Raw genomic sequence first — 22,998 nt, 5'->3', positions numbered from 1 at the left:
CTCCCCGGGGCAGACTCCAAGCAGCTTTCATTCCTCCCCTCCCCTCCCGCCTCCTCGCCTTCCCTCTAAGTCCTTCCACCCGCGGCAGCTGCAGGAGGAGGCGGACGCTCTGCTGCGGGGCCGCGGGAGCAGCGGCAGCGGCGGCGGCGGCCGTACCAGGTGGACTGGCGGCTAGACCCGGGCGGGCGGCTGGACCGCGCGCTCCCCTGCTCTCCCGCTCCTGGGCCCCTGGGCTCACCCGCCCCGCTCCGCACCCGCCCGCCGCCTGCCGCCGCCCGGGTTCACAGCCGCTCGGAGGCGGCACCGCGGGGGGGTGGCAGCAGCCTCAGCCCTGCCCCTCTATCCCTCCCGCCTTCCCTCCCTCCCTGCAGCCCCACCACGTAGGAGTTCGGATTCTCCACCCGCCTCGTCCCTATTTCCCTTTGCCTCTCTTTCGGGAACGAGAGAGGTGGAGGGAGGCAACGAGGTTGCAAAGGAGAGGGCCGCCAAATCGGCCCGCCTGCAAAGTGTTGCTTTGACACATCCTTATTATGGAAGTTTAGTGAAAAAACTCTGGACGTGGAGCTGCTACCCAGACGGAGACCGGGGGAAAGGAAACCAGTGGGCAGGCCAATGTTTTTTTTCGGCAGCGCGCTGGCAAGTTTGTGGAACACTTTCTAGGAATTAGGTCTTTTTCCTCTCCCGTCATCTTCTTGACTTCTGAAGAACGAACTTGGCTTTGGATTGCCATGAAGCCTGAGGAGAGGGGGTTAGACACACTTGAATAATCCCTCCGGCTGGGCTGAATTCGTGGGAATTTAGGAAGCCACAGTGAGGAAATACAGCAGCCTTGGGAGTGCTCTCTGTTAATTTGGATGGATCTAAATGTGCCCCATTCAAGACCTCTCCACTAACCCCTTCTGATCTTGCCATTTGCTCTTCTTGACTTAATTAGCAGCTAGAAAAGTCTAAACTTTGGACCTACCTCTTTTTTTGATACTTATTTTTGTACTTTTGCTCTCTGGGATTGGTTTCTTAAACAATCTGGATCCTTTTTAATATGTCAAAATGAGTCGGCTGATGTTTACACAACTACTGCTCTGTGGATTTTTATATGTTCGGGTTGATGGTAAGTTAAAATGTTTCTATCCTGTCCCTCCCCCCCCCCAAAAAAAACCCCAACATTTCTTTCTGAGTTGGATGTGGGCTATAAATAAAATGACATTATATCCTTTGGTCCCTTTTGGCCAGGCATGGGGGCTTTGGGGGAAGCAGAGGTTTTAAGTCTTTTGTTTCTAAACTGCTGCAGATGGAACGTGTTAGGAGTCACCTATTGTTGTAATTTACTTAATTAATTGAGGAGTTGGGTAATAAATGATGGGCTCTCAGTTTTGTTAGAAAAAGAAATATGAAAGTAAGTCTCATGAACGAGTCTAATACTCTTGTGCTTGTTCTCCATTTGGGGTTTGTTCTTGTATCTGAACTTTGGCTTAGAAATTCAAGTGAAGTAAGTAATAGATACCCCAGTGAAGGTGCAGTAGGTTAGGAATTTGAGTCAGGGATCTCAGGGATCAATGTGTATCACCTGCGTGCTGGTAAGTGCTCTCCTAGCGTGATATCAGAATGAAGATTTAGATCATAGGGAGAAAACTGTCAAAAGTAAGACAGGGCGAGGCTCCAGGAAGGGGGAAGCAGAAGCTGTGGGCTGGCTGTGGGTACGGAACGCTCAGCTCAGTCCCTAGTGGCAAACACAATGGGGATCTGAAACAGGTGCTGTAGGTGTCTCCCTCTAGGTTGAGTCAGTCTGTCAAGCAGACAGCATTCTGCCTCTGATTCTCCTGTCTTTTGTTCAGATTTGGTTTCCTGGGGTATTTTCATAGGATGTCAGTTTCCTGTGGGAGGATTGCAAAATCCTTTTTTGTAGCTCTTTTGAATGATGAGTGGAAGGAATCGTTAACATGCTTTTTTGTTTGTTTGTTCCAAAGAAGAAAGTCAAAAGAACAATTTGGTATTAACCTAGCGACTTTAATTTTCACATCAATGGAAATAATTGGTCTAAAGAGAAGATTAGAGCATGATATTTTTGCCTGCATGTGTGGATTGTAGTACTTTAGATTTTTAATTACTGTACTTATAAATAATCTGAGGTGTATTGGTCCAGATACTTGAGCCATTATAGTAGCTTGTTGCTACATAAACTTTCCTCCAGTATTTGCATTGTGGACGAAGTCATTATTTGGGACACTGCCTATTTTTGCCCGCCTGTAGGAGCTAACTTTGTTCCTGGCAGCGGCTGTTGCACAGAGCCCCATGTATCAGACTCAAAAAGGAAGCCCTTCTATAAACATGAGGCAAGAAGGATGAGTTTACCTTCAGTCAAGTGGCTGTTTTCAATCCTGGACTACATAAGTACCCATGCCCCCCAGCGATAGTAGGCGAGCGTTCATGTGGGCACACTGCTTTTTTCTTTTTTCCCTTCTAAGTAGTAGATGTATAGGAGTAAATCACTGTGAATTCTACTGTGGCAATATCTCTAATCATATCTAATCATTCACCAGACATTTTCTTCTTCAATACATTTACCTTTGTAATACATTTAGATGACAATCACAAAAAGGTTTTGTCCCAAGTGTTTTGATAGTCACAATAAGACTTTAATATAACTTTTTGGATATGTCCTCACAAACCATGAATTTATATACTGCAATGCCAGAAATGCATTATAAACTATATATTAGATTACAGAACTATCACCAAGTTGTTGTTTTTTTTTTCAGTCGTTGTGTAGCTAGCTGGAATACAATTAAATTGCTCAGTGGAAGTGACAGAGGGAATCAGAAGAGCTTGGTGTTACAGAATGTAATTAATGTACCAGAGTGTTTGGAGATATATGAAACAAATGCAATTAACCACCTTGCTGCTGGAACAGCAGTAGCAAGACATCATTTCTCCCCTTCCCTCCCTCCTTCGTATCCTAGCTCCCTCCCTTCTTTCCCGCTCTCCACTCACCTTGCCCTTCCTGTCCCACAGATACACCTAGGACCTTTGTTCTGTTTTAACATTATAGGATAAGGGGGTAATTTGTGTCTGGGCCATAACTGTGCAGCAACGTTCATAGTAATGTAGTGAAAAATGCCCAAGATTGAGGAGTTGAAAAGGTAGTATTAAATTCTTGTGTGTGTGAAACTAGTTTTTGTATTTAGCATCTACTATGTCCAAAGCAATGGAAACTGTGGACACTTACTGAATTAGTATGCAAGTCATATGTTTGACATTGGATTGCCCTTGGTTTACCCCCTAATGATGACAGCCCCTCCATGGGGATTGTTAAAAATTTGGGATGTAGACAACACTGCCCTCTAGGCTATTTCAACACACTGGGATTGTGTGTTTACATATATAATGAGGGGGTTGTTTGTAGGATCTCTAAGCCTTCTTACTTTTCCAGGGTTCTATGATTTCTAGTTACTTATTATCCTTCTTAGAAGTGTGTGCTTATTCTCCCCATGAATTTCAAATTTAGAGAAGCTTGTACCATTTGAAAGATATACTGACTCTCCTTGTGCTAGACACAGAAATTAATTTTATTCAGTGACAAATGATACATAGATTTGCATTGAAATTTGCTTGGTGGGTTATTTATATGTGCATTTTTATAGTATATGAAAAATGTTAGAGTTTTGCATCCTCATGAAAGTTATGTGCCATTATTATTTATGATTTTTCTGTATCTTGTGTCTGTAGGAATCTGTAGAGAATAAATATTAAGTTAATTGAGAACTACAGGCAAACTTTTCTATTTGGGATGTAAATAAAGATTATCTCATTCGATACAGATTAATTAACCAAATGCAGATTTTTCCTTACTATTATGTATGAGAATATGTATTGAATTTAGCCTTTGTTCTCCAGATTTTCTTTATTTTTAAATAAGAATATGGTTTTGTAATCATTTACAGGGAACTAATATGAACTGTCACAAGACTGTTGGATTACATCTATATTAAATACATTGTGTCAGTTCAATAATTTTACAATACTGGTGAAAAGATGTTTTGCCTCTCACTGCTGTGGCCTCTCCCGTTGCGGAGCATGGGCTCCGGACGCGCAGGCTCAGCGGCCATGGCTCACGGGCCCAGCCACTCCGTGGCATGTGGGATCTTCCCGGACCGGGGCACGAACCCGTGTCCCCTGCATTGGCAGGTGGACTCTCAATCACTGCACCACCAGGGAAGCCCGAAAAGATGTTTTTAAGATGAAAATATTTCTTGTCTTTAATCCTTAACTGTTCTAAAATGAAAATGGCACTTGTGATATTTGGAGAGATAAAGATGATACGTGTGCATGGTGCAGATATATAATCTCATATAGGTTTATAGGTTTTGCTAAAGTGCTTCTTTCAGTAATGGACTCATTACTGTAGCCGTATGTAGTCCATTTCAGAACTTAAATTGCATATAAGTAACCTGAAATTTCTTCTTGCAACTATACACTAATACCACGTTTGAATTGGCTTTGTTTGAATAACCTTTGATTCTAGGCAACATGTGGACCATAAACCAAAAAGATTTCTTAATACATAGAGAAAAGAGTATCTTAAAGAAAAAAAAGGTCATGATTATACCAAAAAAAAAAAATTCTAGTTATTGCATCCTTGAGCAACCTGTATAAAATAGCATCTTTGCTAATAAAAATATGGATATGTAAGAACATTGCCTACATTTGGATACATATATAGTAATGAAGGGAGCTTACGTATGTAGGATGTGTGTGTTCAGTAATATCTGCTTCAGTAGCTCCTGCAGTCCATAGGAGTTATTTATTTATTTACTTCCTATGTGCAATTTGATTTTTGAAGAGTTAGAAAAAACAGATTTTCCTTTTTTTTTTTTTTTTCCCCGGTACGCAGGCCCCTCACTGTTGTGGCCTCTCCCGTTGCGGAGCGCAGGCTCCGGACGCGCAGGCCCAGCGGCCCTGGCTCACGGGCCCAGCCGCTCCGCGGCATGTGAGATCCTCCTGGACCGGGGTACGAACCCGTGTCCCCTGCATCAGCAGGCGAACTCTCAATCACTGCGCCATCAGGGAAGCCCAGATTTTCCTTTTACTTATTTCTATTCCTAGCTCTCCTCCTACTCCTCCTGTACCACCTCTTTCTCTTCCGCCTTCATTTCTTCCTTCCCCTCCTTCTTTTTTGGACCCAGTGGAAGGAATTAAAGAAATATTTGAAGAATGAAGAAAATAGGTGAGAGGTTTCTTGGATAACAATTTAGAAAATCTGCATTTAAAGGAGATATGTTAATAATATTTTAACTTTGGATATACCCAGTTGGGGTCTTGACTCATCATTTTTCTTTTACAATCCTGTAGAGCTTGATGCAAACTTATATAGTTCTTTTTCCAGTTTAGGCAGACAGACGTCTACAGACCTGAGTTCTAGCAGAAAGTTATAGAGTGCTATATTAGAGATTTATTTTCAAAGAGAAGTATTGTTATGCTTCTTACAGTGTTTCCAGGTATAGCCCTGCCAACCTAAATCAATACATTGATGTTGTTAATGATTTTCTTCTTTTTTAAATTATTGAGTGAAGCATGAATGAATGATGACATAAAGTCTTTTAAGGGGAAATTTCCATAAACTCTGGCAATGTTTCAGCATAGCAGAAATCTAATATAGCATCTAAAGTGCAGCATATTCACCCAAAAAACCTGTCTCTAACCAAACAACATTGGAGTGATCTAGGCCTCAATCCTTAGTGTTTTTTCCTCCATTTGCACCTAATCCTTAATGTCTTTCATCTGGTCGCATGGGTTTTAAATACTTCTTTATTCTGATACTTCTCAAATTGCCCTAATCACTTGTGGAAGAATGTAAATTCCATGAGATTACAACTTGGCTCTTCTATTTACCATGGTATCTCCAGCGCCCGTACATTACTTAACATATCCAGCTGACTACATGACATCTTTGCTTGATATCTAAGAAGAATATATCAGACTTGGATAGTAACTAGATTTGTTGTGGTGATCATTTCCCAATGTATACAAATAGCGAGTCATTGTGTTCTACACCTGAAACTAATATAATGTTGTATGTCAATTATACCTCAATAAAATAATTTTTAAAATGAATATACCAAACTCAAGCCAGGGATAGAATTGGCTTCTCCTTCCAGTCATCTCCAGCTCAGTGAATGGCATCACTATTCACAGTTTTATCATGACCCAAAACTAGGAATCATTTTTGACTTGTTCTCACAGCCCATATCTGACTTGTTAGTAAATCCTTTGAAATATACCCTGATACCTAAAATTTTATGCGTGTGTTTGTGAGTGTTTCCCCAACATTTTAATATAAGCATTTTCAAACATGCAACATAGCTGAATTTTACAGTGAACACTCATATTGCCATGTAGATTCTACCGTTTCTTACTATACTTGATTACCACATATCTATCCGTTTACCCATTCCTCTAGGCATCCATTAATTCATCTTCTTGTTTTGATGCATTTTCAAATAGATTCCAAATGTTTCTTACTAATTCAACCACTACCATCCTGGTCAAAACCTGGACTATTGGAATAATCTGATAAATGATCATCCTGCTTCCATTTCTGTTCTTCCTATCCCCACACCTTACCTCCAACCAGTTAGTTCTCCGCCCAGTAGCCACAGGGACCTTTCAAAAGCATGTAAATAAGATAATGGCAGCACCTTGCTCAGAAGCTTCTAATGGCTTCCACTGATAACTCTTCGCAGTAGTTTACAGGACTCTTCAAATTCAGGTCCCTCACTGCCTCTCTGACCTCATCTGTTCACACTCCCTACTGGAACCTAGGTTTAGACCTTGCTTTTTGATGTTTTGTTCCTGACTCAGGGCTTTTGCATTTGTTCTTTCTTTCACCTGAAATGTGCTTCCCCTGATCATTGCATGGGTTTTTTTCAATTGGTTTAATGAGTCCCTATCCAATATCATCTCTTCAGATATATGGACCACCTAATGTAAAAATGCTCCCCTCAAAACACTATTGGACTACCCCCCTTACCTATCTTAATATTTTTCTGAGCTCTTATCACCTTCTTAAAGTTTATGTGGGTGTGTGAGCACGTGTCCACACGCACATGCACGTGTTTGTATAAACAACCTTGAAGGCACCCACATTGTACCCTACTTGCGAGCTAAGAAGTTAGACTGCTACAACTTCATGAATGCTGGCAAAGGACATGAAACTCCTGGGTCACAGGTGGTAGATTTCATTAGTTATGTCACAGCAAGCAGCATGACTTCATGTGTGTATAGATTTACCTTTCCCCTGAAGACCCTTAGGGGCAAGGCAGTGGGGGCCAGGTAGATGGTGCACACACAAAGCTGACGAGCCCTGAGCTTGGGAACCAGGATATTTTATAGTGGACGATAAGGAAATCTGCCTAACCTTTGGCCTGGAGGGAAACATTGTCTTGACTATATTAGACAGTAAGCAAATCTTGACTATATTAGACAGTAAGCCTTCTGTTCTGAAGGGAGACCGTCTAGAGTTTAGAAGACTGTTAGCTGTATGCATATGTTAGTATGATTATTGTCTGCTTCTTCTACTGAGCTCCTAGGGCATGGACTTTCCTTGTCTATTTGTTTACCTGTGTTCCTCCAGTGCCTAGAGCACAGGATGACACATAGTAGAATCAAGTATTTGTTGAATAAATGAAAATGTGCTTATGGAGTGCTTTTGAGATGTTTATTTTCATGCCCTAGCCCAACATGTGAAACGTTTACCATTTGAACTAGGTTTATTTATTTATTTGGGGGTGTGTATTTGTGTTTGTCTCTCATTCTCTCTCTCTCTCTTTAGAGAGAGAGAGTTATCAAACATGCATATTTTGACATAAATGACATCATGATTTCTGATGATTTAGTAGTCCACCTTTCACCTGGCAGGAGATATAGAATTGACTGTTTGCTTTGATATGTCTCTTTTCTAACCAAGAGTATTTTCAACAATGGTGTGACTTACATGGTCACTCCCAATCTCCATACTAACACTGTTGGATGCTTCAGCACACTGTTGAGTGGTGTATATATTTTGACAGGGCACTCCTTCAAATGATTCTAATGTACCTTAATAGGACCACATACACTCTTATCTGACTAAGGCATTTTGACTTATACAATGATATCTAGTCCAAAAAGTGAGACTTTTCTTCACCTTTGGGGCAACTTTTCATTTAAGCATTAGCAACAGATAAAAATGATTACTTTAGTTCAGGCATAGAATTAAAAAGAATACTTTAAAAATTGGTCTCCAATTATATAGCTCACTAATACTTGAAAAAGAAGAGGAAGATTAAAATACCTGCAGCAACTGGAATTACCCTACCCTATCTACTGTTATAATCATCATGTCTAGGACCCTATTTACCATCACTGATACTAAACTGAGATATACCCAGGAATTTGGCAGGTAGGACCCTCTTTATAGACCTACTTTTGATTTTAAGAAAATAACTCAAAGGAATCTTACCGGAAAATTTATTTTTTAAAACTGAGATAAAGCAAACATAGACATTCTCTAAATTTTGCTGCTTAAATATTTTCCCCCAACAACTTCACTGAAATGATTGAAATATAATTCACATTATATTTCACAAACAAGTTACTCATGTAAAGTGTACAATTCAGTGGTTTTTAGTGTATTCAGAGAATTGTGCAACCATAACTACAATCCAATTTTAGAACGTTTTTGTCATCCAAAAAAAGAAGCCAAGTGTTCTGCTCCTTATCTGCCATCCCTTCCCCAGCCTGAGGAAGCCACTAGTCAACTTTCTGTCTCTGTAGATTTGTCTATTTTGGACATTTCATGCAAATAGAATCTTACAATATATGGTCTTTTGTGACTGGCTTCTTTCCCTTCATCTAATGTTTTCAAGGGTCATCCATGTTGTAGTGTATATCAGTACTTCATTCTTTTTTATTGCTGAATAGTATTCCACATCATTTATTCTTTGAATTATCAGTTCATGGACATTTAGGTTGTTTCCACTTTGGGTCTATTATAAAGATCGTTGCTATGAACATTTGTGTATTAATCTTTGTGAACACGTATGTTTTCATGTCTCTTGGGTGTATAACCGGAGTGGACTTGCTGGTTCATGTGGTAATTCTGTGTTTAACCTTTTGAGGAACTGCAAGACTGTTTTCCAAAGCAACTATACCATTTTACGTTCCCACTCGCAATGTATGAGGTAAATATATTCTTTCAATTCACCATGGAAAGAAAATGTTGAACGGCCTTTACAAGTTGGATATAAGTTTGTAGTGAGACAATTTTATATGATAATAATATGCTTTAAGTTTCCAGTAGTCCTAATTTCTTTCTTTTTTTTAAAATTATTTATTTATTTTTATTTTTGGCTGGTTGGGTCTTCCTTGCTGCACGTGAGCTTTCTCTATTTGGAGTGAGTGGGGGCTACTCTTGTTTGCAGTGTGCAGGCTTCTCATTGTGGTGGCTTCTCTTGTTGAGGAGCACAGCCTCTAGGTGTGCAGGCTTCAGTAGCTGTGGCACACAGGCTCAGTAGTTGTGGCTCGCGGGCTCTAGAGTGCAGGCTCGGTAGTTGTGGCGCACGGGCTTAGTTGCTCTGCGGCACGTGGGATCTTCCCGGAACAGGGCTTGAACCCGTGTCCCCTTGCATGGGCAGGCAGATTCTTAACCACTGCGCCACCAGGGAAGTCCAGTCCTAATTTCTAATCCCTTCAGTGATTATCTTCTCAATGTTCTTCAGTTGTCCTGTAAAGTTTTACAAATGAAATTAACCCAAATTGAAATTGTCACTTTTAGCAGAGACTTCAACAATATTAAATGTAAATCACAGAATGATAACATCTCAGAGCTAGAAGAAGTTTTCGCAGTTTTGTGGTACAATTCTCTTGTTGGTTGGACAGATGGAGAATGAAGCTCAGAGGTTTTTTTAAATTAATTTTTATTGGAGTATAGTTGCTTTACAATTTTGTGTTAGTTTCTACTGTACAGCAAAGTAAATCAGCTGTATGCATACATATATCCCCTCTCTTTTGGATTTCCTTCCCATTTAGGTCACCACAAAGCATTAGTAGAGTTCCCTGAGCTATACAGTATGTTCTCATTAGTTATCTATTTTATACATAGTATCAATAGTGTATCTATGTCAATCCCAATAACCCAATTAATCCCACCCTCCCCTTCCCCCCTTGGTGACCATACATTTGTTCTCTACGTCTGTGTCTCTATTTCTGCTTTGCAAATAAGATCATCTATACCATTTTTCTAGAGTCCACGTATATGCATTAACATACGATATTTGTTTTTCTCTTTCTGACTTACTTCACCCTGTATGACAGTCTCTAGGTCCATCCACATCTCTAAAAATGACCCAATTTCATTCCTTTTTATGGCTGAGTAATATTCCATTGTATATATGTACCACATCTTCTTTATCCATTCCTCTGTCGATGGACATTTAGGTTGCTTCCATGTCCTGGTTATTGTAAATAGTGCTGCAGTGAACATTGGGGTGCATGTGTGAAGCTCAGAGTTTTTATGTGCCTTGTCACATAGCCTATTGCTGCTTAGTAGTAGAGCTGAAACTAGAGTCCAGGGATGTTTTTTATCTCTATACCACACTTCTCTCAAAAGACTATTTCCAGCTTCTCAACCCTGGAACTCCTTAACAAGAGTTCCAGGCTCTTGTAACTAACCGAAAATGGCCAGCTGTTTTCCGAACATGTCAACAAGGGAATTAGCTTGAGATACCTTGAGGTTATTCATTTGATTCAGCACATGCTTATTGAGCACCTATTTATAAACAAAGCACCTTGCTGAGGGCTCTGTGAGGGACATAATGAAGTTAAATAGTTCCCACCTTCAAGGAGATGATTCTTTAGTAGGGAAGATAACAAATATTCAAGTCACTAAAATAATAGTATCCGGTAATAGCAGGGAGCAGGGTGTGGGGTTGAAGGAACACACAACATAGTCTGGGAACTCAGAGAACGAATAGATGATTTCCAGCTAGTGCAATCTGGGAAGAGTCAACACCAAATGGGTCACTTAATGTGGGCCTTAGAAGAAGAGTGAACTTTTTTTTTTTTTTTTTTTGCGGTACGCGGGCCTCTCACTGTTGTGGCCTCTCCCGTTGCAGAGCACAGTCTCCGGACGCGCAGGCTCAGCGGCCATGGCTCACGGGGCCAGCCGCTCCGCGGCATGTGTGGGATCTTGCCGGACCGGGGCACGAACCCGTGTCCGCTGCATCGGCAGGAGGACTCTCAACCACTGCGCCACCAGGGAAGCCCAAGAGTGAACTTTTAATAGACAGAAAGATTGGAAATTGCATTCCAGCAAAAGGAATAGCAGGAGGAATGGCATGGAGATGACAAAGGTGTGCTAGGGGAAAGGCAAGGAGTCTAGTTTAATTGTAACATAGTTGTATGGAGGGGCAGTGTGAGATAATTACTGAAAGGCAGTCAACAAACACTACTGAGTGAATAAGAGCAAATAATTTAACCATTCTGAGTGTACTTATCTTTAAAATTGGCATTATAATAGTGTCTTCTCAAATAGCTGATATGAGGAATAGATGAATATATATTAATCACACACACACACACATATATATATACCCATGTATGTATATACATGTATATGGAACATATGTGTGCATATATATTGATATGTTATCATATATGGAATTAGATGTGTATATATATGTAATATACATCTGTATGTTACATATATATGTTATATGTGTAGAAATTATATTAAAATGCTTTGAACAGTGCCTGGTACTTACTAAACCCCAATTAAGTGTTATTTATTATTATTTTTTAGTAGTAGTAGTATTTTTATTCTATTGGTATTCCTTTCCTAGTATGGAGTAGAAGTAAATTTAAGAGGACTTTTTCTATCAGGCTAATCATGAACTACATTTGAGATGCGTTTCGCGAAGATTTTCATATAACCTTTCAAGCATGAGTCTTCAGGTGACTAAATAAGAACTTCTGTTGCCTCTTAAGGGGACTCATCTGTGTCCACACCTATGCAACCGTGACAAACGTGCTATGACATGTATGTTTCCATTGCATCATGTGCTGATTACAGAGCAAATGGGATTCCCAAGTGAGTGGTATTATGAATGAAAGGAATAAACAAGAGAGGCATACTACAAATAGAAATTTGTTAACAAACAGAACATGCTAGTAAAACCCTGCGTTTTGGTTCACATTTACTGATTTACATCTTTTACTTGGTGCTTTTGATATAAAGTATCATGAAGATAAATCTTTTAAGAGACAAAGCTTACTGAATTCCAAGTAAACACTTCTAGTACAGAAAATATTTAAAAATTAACATTGTCTCCACTCAACATTTTTTTCCTGAATAGCCCACTTATCTTTCTTACATCTAGTATAGACATCATTGATTCTAATACTTTTTACAATTATCCATTAACCAGATTTGCATATTGAGTGGTTGTGTATATATCAAGGATAACCTGACTAAAGCAAAATCATTGCTATTGTGGAAGGGATACACCATGGGTGTCCAGAAGCTGTGGACTCCAGTTTAAGCTTTACCACTAATTAATGGTAGGACTTAAGATTCTTATATAAAAAAATAGATATTTGACCGTGTACTCTTCAACGTCTCAGGCTTAAGTTCTCTTACTGTAAGTCATTTTGTTAAATGTCCTATCATTTGCATTATGTTTGAGTACAATTAAAGGGGAAAATTTATCCTGGAAAAAAATTATCCCAAACCATAAATATCCATCTTTGAAAATAATGAGTTATTGTGCAGTCTGCATGGGGGCTGTATTTTGATATGGGCTTAATGATTTGATTATGGATAATAGTCAAAATCCACTAGCCTTATGATTCACATCCACTTTCATTCGTTAATGACCAATGGTACTTACTGTTTCTTTATAAATAAATGGGATTCAAAAATTAAATACTAAAATAACAATAGTCTTAAGCCAATGTACTTACTAGTTTATGGCCACTGTGACTAGAACTGTATGTGATATCGCAGTCTTAGCTCAGGAGAGGGGTTAACAGCCACTTTTTTTTTTTTTTTTTTTTTTTTTTTTTGCGGTATGCGGGCCTCTCACTGTTGTGGCCTCTCCCGTTGCGGAGCACAGGCTCCGGACGCGCAGGCTCAGCGGCCATGGCACACGGGCCCAGCTGCTCTGTGGCATGTGGGATCTTCCCGGACCGGGGCACGAACCCGTGTCCCCTGCATCGGCAGGCGGACTCTCAACCACTGCGCCACCTGGGAAGCCCAACAGCCACTTTTTAATTTCTGTTGTAAGGATTGATGTGGGATCTCTTCCCCTAGTTTTTGGTCCCAAGCCTTTTTGGAAATGAACTGGAGAACATGGAATATAACTCAACTGTTTCATTACACTGCTTTTCAAGCTTAAGCAAAGAACAAGGAAACAATTTGGTATTTAAAGGATTTGTCCAAAACCTGTGCAACGGTTATAACCAATTTAAATGTTCATAAGTAAGAACAAAAAAGGGAGAACTTTTGACTTTCAAAAAAATTAAGTCAAGAGGTTTTCTTTATAAAGAAAAGGTTATAAATTTTATAAATCAACGTTATAGCCATACTTTAAAGTTTAACAATATATACTTACAAATACTAGCAAATGCTCGAATACAGGACACTAATTTGTTAAGGTACATCTGATAATTATAAAACGTAGTTTTCAAGGTTACAGTAAATTAAGGGAAATTCAGGATGAACCTAGCAATAGGCATTCTAAGTTGAGTTTTGTATCTCTTTATTTTAAAGTGAACTTTAATGTGTGGTCAAATAATGAGTAGTTATTGAAAACTGAGTTAATTGTTGATCTATTAAAACTAGAGCAGGCATTTCAGCTTCCCCACCTTAAATATGCATTCTAAAACACCTTTGCATGTCAACGACTACAAGATGCCTTCATCCAAATGCAAATTATGCGAACCCCTCCCTAACTGCATCTGCATCATTGATTAGAGGAGATACAGAGTAAGAAGAATGTTACCTTTCAAAAAGAAAGTGCCCGGTAACTTAACATACCTCAGCATTTTTTTCATTCAAAATGGGCTGTGAGGATACTTTTCTTCGAAGCAGTGATAATCTCAAGAGTTAAAAACTAACAATGAAAATGTATTTCCATGGTACCTGAGCCCTGTACTCACAAATCTTCAAGCTGTTATTCAGTTGAGGTTTGCAGCCTCCTTTTCTTCTCACAAATGCTGTTGAATAACTTCATCAGAAAAGAAAGTGCTAACAGAGTTCACAGGGGAGTTCCTCACTGGCTATCCTGAAAACTTGTAGGTGATTCTGCAGCTAAGTACAAAAGTCTTTAAGTGTTTCAATTCGCCTTTGTGATTTGAAAGCCTGGATAATGCGAGCTTGTAATACAAAATGAAAGAATAAAGAATGGGAAAAATATGTACACCTTTGGGTACAGATTTTGGGCAGACATACCTCTTATCCCCCCCTGCCCCATACACACATGACTGTAAGATATGAATAAACTTCTGAGTTGTTTGATACCTGCCCTCTACTCACAATCCATCAGACAACTGTTATTTTATGAAGAACATTTCCTGGGCTATGAATTATTATTGTACTTTTCTGTTAAACTGTAACACCTGTGATGTTCACCAGTTGGATCTTATGAAACTCCCCAGATTTTTGAGCTGCTCAGTAAAAGCGTCTCATCATGTTAAATTTAAATTCCAAGTTCGTGTAACTTTTCTTTTCAGAAAGTGGTTTTTATCTTTCTAAGCAGCAACTAAGCATGGCATGCAAATAAGACAACTAGGCAATTGCTTTTATAGTCTATCTTTCTCAGGGTGCCATTCAAAGCTTTCTGAACTTGGGGTGTTACAGGAGTTTATGTGTGACCTTTGCATTTGAAATAGTCCAGGAAGTGCAAGGATATACCTGGGAGAGGCAGTCTCTATGAACAATGAGGAGTGAGGGGGTGTTGGAAAAGTGAAAAACGGAACATTTGAACGAAATGAATCGGACCAGCATTTGAAACTCTGCTATATAGCAAGCGGACAAGCTGATATTTAGTTCTATGGATTGTTAACATTCACATAAAACAGAATTATTTAGCATTTACTGAATCCTTTTTGATAATCAATTTGGGATCAGATGCAAAAGAACATGTGTCTGGCTTTGTATGACCCCAAATTCTTCCGTTTTCCCTTTGAGCAGATGACATGGCTTCTTTGCTGTCTGATATTGGTTGCTAGGAGAAGTGCACTGGTCTGGTCCCCTCTTATCCAGCAGTAAAACTAAAGAGTGTATTGAATAAGAAAAAGAGAGGCGGAACACAGTACAGGCCATGAATCATGACTTGTCTCCAATATGTCCACTTTGCTCCCATTTTTTTCCCCTTTAAACACTTTTGTTTTTACCAATGATGCTTTCTTTCAGCTGCTATCTATAATCCTTTTGGAGCCCGAGGGGAAGAGGGTTGCTAAAGGGAGGCTGTGCTGCTAAGAAGTCCACTCAGCCCTAATAAAAGCCTTGAGAGTTATTCATGGGGCCACATTAGTGAGAATGCCCTACTCAGTGAATAGCATCAGTCAGCTGCCTTTGAAATCCAGTGATTAATACCTTCTGTTTTTAAGGGGGGGGGGGAAGGCAGACAGGAAAGGTCTTCATACTACTTTGGCTCTTTTGCAAATTAGATCTTATATATTGTCAATGCTTTTGAAAAAGAAGTTGCTAAATTTTCAATACCACCAGTAGTCGTTAAAAAAAATAGTGTTTCATGAACTGTTAATAGTGGCTATTGTCAGATACAACTGAAATGGTAAAAATGTCCCAAATGAACGCTTATAGGAAAATCAGTTAGCCATTCTTATATTTTGGCAATGTTTTATGATGACCATCAAACTAAAAGCATGATGTTAAGTGATTATATTCAAAATGTTGTCTACACCGATCTATTTCACAGCATCAAAATCACGTTTTTGTTTGTTTGATAAAGAAACTAATTACAATACACTTGAGATTTTAGAGAAACATCTAATGAGAAAATGTTAAGGGTGGCAGGTGTTTGTTTCCCGTGAACACTTGGATATAAGGGGCAGTCAATGATTTACAAAGAAGTTCTTATATATTGATACGTATATATATATATATGTATACATATATATATATACATATATATGTTTATATCTATAGGCTAGTTTAGCATAAGGGATTTGGGATGTTATCATTATAATCCATCCCTATGACCTCTCTTTATATATTTTGATTGCATTGAGTACATGGCACAGTTCAAATAAAGTTGTGTAAGGTTTAGAAAGCTTGCCTATCATCTGAGGTGCATAGATAGAAAAGCTTCTGGTTTTGGTGCCCTGTGTAGGCAACTAGAAAATGTAAGGTGGTGCTTCTTCATACTGTTTTTCAGCATGATTCTAATGTCATCCAGGCTGTTATTATTTAGATGGTAATTTAAGCCAAGCCTCAGTGTTCTTTTAAAATTATTCTAATTCTTCTGTTCATTTTACATTTATTTTTGATGTAGCAGCTTAGTCTGGCTCTTCAATATGTACTCATGTTCATTAAAAAGGCTTCACTGGAGTCTGAATATGAGAACAAACAACATTTAAAGAACTCGGCATGATGCCTCCTGTAACCTGTTTGTGACTCTCTGGAAGTGAAATATCTTGTTAAGAGGTGGTAATACCCAAGGGCAATCAGAGATAAAAATGTAACGACTTGGTGGGTGATGTCTAGAGATCAGCTTTGAGTGAGGTCTGATTTAACATCTTTATTAGTGACATAAAGGAGAGGACAAAATGATAAAGAAATTGACATATTTCAACATTAGAAAGCTATCGGTAACTTCTTCCCCCACCAGCTACCCATACCCCCTAATGAACATAGAAATGATTTAGGAAACTTTAGGCAGCAAAAATTGTTAGCAGATTATGAACTAATGCCTTATTCCATATATAAATGTAAAATAATTCTTCAGGGAAATAATCAGAAACCTAGATATCTAACTAGAGAGAGAAGCCAGCAAAGCAATAAAACTGAAAGGGCCCAGGGGATAAATATGGGAGTGGAGACCAGGAGAAAATGCGATTCAGATTAGGAGTGTTATGTCCCAGTTTTAAAGGTCAGGGGATTATAGTGCCCATTTAGGGAGTATTGCATCACTGACTGTGGAGATTCTCTTTCAGTGAGCGTGGCTTAAGTGCAGTTGAAATACTTCTTTCATTTTGCACTTCATTGCCAGAACATGAGTGTGGGAGAGAGATATTGGCAGAATAGAAGCAGGAGTGAGTAACAAAGACAGATTCTTTTGGAAGATGTCTGTCCACTTAAAACTAGAGAAGGATGTACTTATTGCCTCTGTATATCCTGACCTATAGAGATGAGAAACAGTATTGAGATGGATCCCATTAAACTTTTTCAAATATTGAGGGGAAAGATTGGCAAAATGTAACCACGTTTAAAGTATTTCACCAACCACTTTTCATAACTAAATCAGAAAAACTTGGAAGCAATGAGTTATGCTCAGGGAGAAAACACTCATATTTTAACATTTTTGTTGATTTAATGATAGGAGATGCTTAATGCGAAGTTGCATCGTATTTCAAAGGAAGGATAATAAACAATGAGTCCACTATGTAAATAGACAAGAATTGTAATCAGACTCATTGGCTGAGCAGGATCCAGAACATAATCTACTTTCAAATTAGTGAGGTCTTATTAGACATGCACCCTTTGGGGCTATACAGTTTAAGAGAAATGTGAAATACTTGATAGTCTCTGTTCTGTAGAGAACTGCAAGATGATAGCAGGAGTGGAAAATACTGTGTAAGATTGGCTTCATGAGTTGGCATTCTTTTTTTGTGTTTTTCCTCTGGTCTCAATATTTTGAATAAATTATTTGGAGGGGGCAGAACAATATCCTGTCATTGGTTTTAAAAATCACCTTTCTTGGTTTCAGACATTTTCAGTTGTTTGATAGGCATCATATACAAGCTAGTACCTGAGCTTGGTGATTATTTTATATCATTAATGATAAGCCCAAGAGAACAGAAAGAATGCAGAGTTGACTGCCAAGGCTGATCAACGCCATCCTGATCTAACAGTCTTCTGGTACCTGTGCTAAGAAAGGGAGCATGATGCTGTGAACTGGGGTGCCTTAGAACTTCAAGAGCCAGGTAGTGACTATTTCTGGCTTTGCTGGCCATAAGGCATCCTTTGTCACAACTACTCAACTCTGCCTTTTGAATGGAGAAGGTGGCCATAGACAATATGCAAATGAATGGCAGAGTTTTGTTCCAGTAAAACTTTATTCACAGACACAGAATTTTTAATTTTTTAAATAATTTTTTCATCTCACAAAATAACATTTTTCTTTTGACTATGGTTTTTTTCCCCTATGGTTTTTTCCCTATGGTTTAGAAATGAAAAAAAAAAAAAAATTCTTACCCACAGGTCATAGAAAAACAAGGGGTGGGCCAGCTTTGGCCTAAGGGTTATAGTTTGCTGTAGAATATAAATCATTGCTTTTTCTTTAGAGGAGTAGAAGAAAGAATGTGGTGGGATGGGGCAAGACGCAGATGGAGCCAGAAAATGAACCCCCCACACACACTGCCCATATTATTTCTCCCACTTCATCACTCTTCATCCATCCTTTCAGCACGTGTTCAGAGTGCACCTACTATGTGCAGTGGATTGAGCTCTTTAGATCCCAAGCGCCGACTTAAATACTGTCACTGCCCTCAAGTCCTGCTGCAGTTGAGGTATTTGTACATTGCGCTGAGAACCCCATGCAAGGCTGCCTAGAGAAAGAGAAAGCTTCCTTACTGATTCTCCCAAATCGGTCCCCAGCAAGGGTCCTCCTGCCTGGTGTTGCTCATGCCAGTAGTTCAGAAGCAAAGTAAAGCTTTATTCTTTGATCAGAGACTGGAGAGGCGGGCTCTCGCTCTAGAGTACACAGCTCTACTGACAGGCCGTGGGCGGGGCTGCTTTATAGCGATCCCACCTGCCGGCGTGAGGCGGGGCCTGGTTCTCTCGGGGAAGTCGCAGCTGCTCTGCTCAGCCTCCAGATGGCGCAGCGTCTCTGCGCACGGCTCGCCGCCGCCATCTTGGATTGAGTGTTGTGCGTGGCTTCTGCGCACGGTCCCCGAGCTGAGGTGTCAGCGCAGCAGTTTCTCAGGAGGAACTCTGGTCTGGAGGCCTTGAGGCAAGACCTCTGCACGGGGCACCCTATGAGCAAGTGAGACTAGGCTACGCATCAAGGAAGAGGTTAGACCTTGTCTTATCGCCTAGATTCTATCTTATTTTCCCCCGGGAACCTAATGGGCTTTGCAGGTGACAGCTTCACACCTGTCAGGTAACTTGAGCAGAGTCTTAGAAAGAAAAGGAGTGTTGCGAACAAGCGGTTGTGGAGCTCGGGGATAGGGCGGAAGGTATTTAAGGCATGAGATTACTTGATATGGTGTTTCTGGTTGAAGTATAGGTGCAGAGAGGAGATTCCTCACTGGGAAATGGTGTTGGAGAGTTTCTTGAGAAAGGCTCAGTCATGGAAGGAAGGCAATGAAAAACTCACCTAGAGGTTTTAAGGTTGGTTAATGTTGTTCAAAAATGCAATATGGGCTTCCCTGGTGGCGCAATGGTTGAGAGTCCGCCTGCCGATGCAGGGGACACGGGTTCGTGCCCCGGTCCGGGAAGATCCCACTTGCCGCGGAGCGGTTGGGCCCGTGAGCCATGGCCGCTGAGCCTGCGCGTCCGGAGCCTGTGCTCCGCAGCGGGAGAGGCCACAACAGTGAGAGGCCCACGTACCGCAAAAAAATAAAAAATAAAAAAAAAAATGCAATATGTGACCTCTATGAGGGTGGTGTTAAAGGTGCAAAGACCAAAGGCAGAGAAAGCCCTTTAAGGCTAAAATGGTGAAGGCATAAACAAATTGTCAGGAGATATGAAACAAACTATATTGTCAGTGTATGTGAAATGGATTAAAAAACTATTGAGGTAGATTTGACAGAATTGGACTGGCGGTGGGAGAACAAAGGAAAGAAAGAAAGTTCAGGAGAAAGTATTTTTAGAAGTTTAAGTTCAAATTGGGAATTTGAGAAGGTGAGTCAGAATTAAGACACCTCCAATTCTATTTGTTTTAATTGTCTTTCAGATTAAACAAGAAATATTTTTCTTCATATCCTTTTTTGCTGCTCCTCTAAAGTTGAAAAGTTGGTAGTTCTTTTGCTAGGTGTGATTTCTTCACGCTCTACTGTTTTGGGCTGGTGTAAATTTGAATTCAGCTTTAGATTTGCGAGTAATTTAGAGGTATGACATCAACTCCTATGTACATGCTTTCAATTAAAAATTTGTAGTTCCATTTATATAGAGAATATAGCATCTTCAAAATCAAGAAGAGATTCACGAAGCTTTCCAAGAAATCTCTACTGCTTGTCAGTATATAGCAAGGCCCATGTTTGCATGTCCATTTTATACCTGCTGAATTGTACAAAGTAGGGCTCAATGTTAGATGAATTAAATTTGTCCTTTATAGACAGCATGTTATGCAGAAGCCAATAGAGGTTATATGGTGGTTTATGTGGTTTATATAGGTGGTTTATGGCACCTGACCCCAAATGTTCAAGAATAAAACTTCCTGTTGAAGTCAAGGATCTAGCTTTCTTCCAGTAAAAGAGGAAAGTATTGCATGGAGTGTAGCAAGTCTGGACAGTGGCTCTTCAAACTAAGTATATTCCCTGTACCAATGTGGTAGTTAATTAACTACTCGGCTGGACGATAAAGGGCTGGGAGGTTGTATAAGTGAGATTCTATGCTTGCTGTACAATTATGTGCTGGCTCCTTTCCCCCAGTCCATAGAATTCTCTGTATTTGTCGTTCCTGATGTAAAAGGGTGATAGATAGAAATAGGATGGATCCAGTATCTCAGTAATTTAAAAGTAAAAAATAAGATGGACGGTGAGGTGATGAGGGCCAATTCCTAGAGTTACAAATTGGCTTTATTTTTTCAATTTTATGTTACTGTCATGCTATGGGGCCATATCATAGCTAACATTTGAAAGCATATGGGCATTGTGCCATAACATCTGCAACCAGTGATGGAAAGAGGCTAACTCTGTACAGTTTCATCAATATGTATGTGTTTTATATCTATATCTGTCTATCTATCTATCTATATCTGTTAAAAGTGTAATATATCAATAATGAGATAAGAGTCCCAATAATTAAGTACCTACATGTTAAATTTGGAGGTATGGTACAGGATAGAGAGGCAGTCATTAATATTTAGAAATAACATACAAAAAAGTATTCACCTGGAACTCACCCTTGTATGATTGTATGCTACTTTTATAGTTTGATTTTTTTTTTTTTTTTAGATTTTTCTCTGTTATCCAACTTCCTTGGCCTCTTCCCATTAACATCAAACACTTTTGTAGTAGTATGATGTAGTATTCATCATTCTGTAACACAGAGCATATAATATTGAAAAAGATGCTCTTGGTGTTAGGGGGTCTCTGCGTAAAATTCATTCTCCTGGTGGTGTTATTAGGCCAGTAAATTGCATATTGTATTGATGAAGGGACTTTCATTCTCATAATAGTCTGTGAACTCAGGAGGGACGAGTTTGCTGACAGGGTGTATATAAATGACTAGAACTATAGAAAGTCTCATAGTGAATCTAGAATAGAAATATAGATGCTGTAAAAGAAAATACAGTTGACTCATTTGGGGCATACATAAATGACTAGAACTATAGAAGGTCTCATAATAAATCTGGAATAGAAATATAGATGCTGCAAAAGAAAATACACTAGGCTCATTCTACTTTTTATTCTCTTCATTGTGATCTCCTAACCTGTTATCCTATCACGATATTTCTCAGTACCTTCAATTTCCATTCCATGTAACGCTTATAAAGAATTCTCCAAATATATATATATGGAGAGCTCATTTAAGTACAATATATTCAAATGAAACCTAATATAAATCGGTTTGGACTATAACTTGTGTAATATAAATATAACTAAACTACATTTTTGTACCCCGAGGAACTAATCAAAACCAGTAGGGTAACTTTATTATACCCAATACCAATCAATTTATTTCTATAAATTTATATAACTGCCAGATCATTTTTTACTTTTTCCCCCTCTAATTTCAAGTTTTAAAAGTAGGGTCAAGTTAACCAAAAGAAGGTTTGTGAGGTGAACTTGGTTTGGCAAAATGGTGATTGTTATAACCCAGCCATTTTAAGTAGCGTGAATGCATTAAATAAAAAAGAAGTAAATAGAGTGGTTGAACTGTCCTTATAAATGAGTGCACAGTACTAATAATATCTTTTGGGAGAGGATTTAGGACATATTTTGTAGGTATTTATCTCACAATAAGAGGAAAGTTTCCTTCAGAGAGAAAACATTAGATCACAGGAAGGCCTGAAATATGTGAGTAACAAGTTTGTGAAGCCACACTCAGTCTAAACAAGTTCTGGCAAGATAAAGTACTCAGAATAAGACAGAGAATGGCCACAAAGACCTACTACTGTTTCCCAGCTCTTTTCTGTAATGTAGCTAAGACTCTCTTTGATGAAGTCATCCTTTCTCTATTCATTTGTGTAAAAACACATTCTCCCCCTTACTTTTTTCAAAGGAGGTTGTATTTAGTAAATTTGGTAGAGCTTATGAAGACCTAATTTTGTTTGATGAGATTCACTCGGATTAGCCAATAAAAGTAAAGGTGTATATTTGTAAATGAAAGATCCTCTAGCTTATTATTAATATCTTAATTCAAGATGTACTTTTATTCACCAGAACACTTGAGAACTGTGTAAAATTTTATTTTGGATTGTGAGAAACTAGCAGTCTTTCATTTCTTGAAATTATATGGGCAGTTTGAAAAATTAAAGACTGAAATACTGGGAACTGAGCATATAGGAAAAAAATATATAGTATATTGAGTGTAATTTTCACAGCTCTAAATATATA

General features: G+C 39.1%; 1 protein-coding gene across 5 annotated transcripts in view; it reads left to right on the top strand.

The window, feature by feature from the left end:
- The first annotated feature begins 578 nt into the window (after positions 1–578).
- Positions 579–22,998, top strand: part of ROBO2 (roundabout guidance receptor 2) — a 579,902-nt gene continuing 557,482 nt past the window's right edge. For 4 of the 5 annotated variants that reach the window (XM_079922998.1, XM_079922997.1, XM_079922996.1 and 1 more), the window contains exon 1: positions 579–1,108. In XM_079922998.1, coding sequence (XP_079779124.1) covers positions 1,048–1,108 — 61 coding nt within the window. In that variant the 5' untranslated portion in view covers positions 579–1,047. Of the gene's footprint in view, positions 1,109–19,028; positions 19,289–22,998 lie in introns of those variants that run through there. The other variant, XM_079922999.1, reaches the window with a different exon arrangement.

This window comes from Stenella coeruleoalba, assembly GCF_951394435.1.
Source record: "Stenella coeruleoalba genome assembly, chromosome: 5".
NCBI lineage: Eukaryota > Metazoa > Chordata > Mammalia > Artiodactyla > Delphinidae > Stenella > Stenella coeruleoalba.
This window is presented reverse-complemented; position numbering and strand designations above follow the sequence as displayed.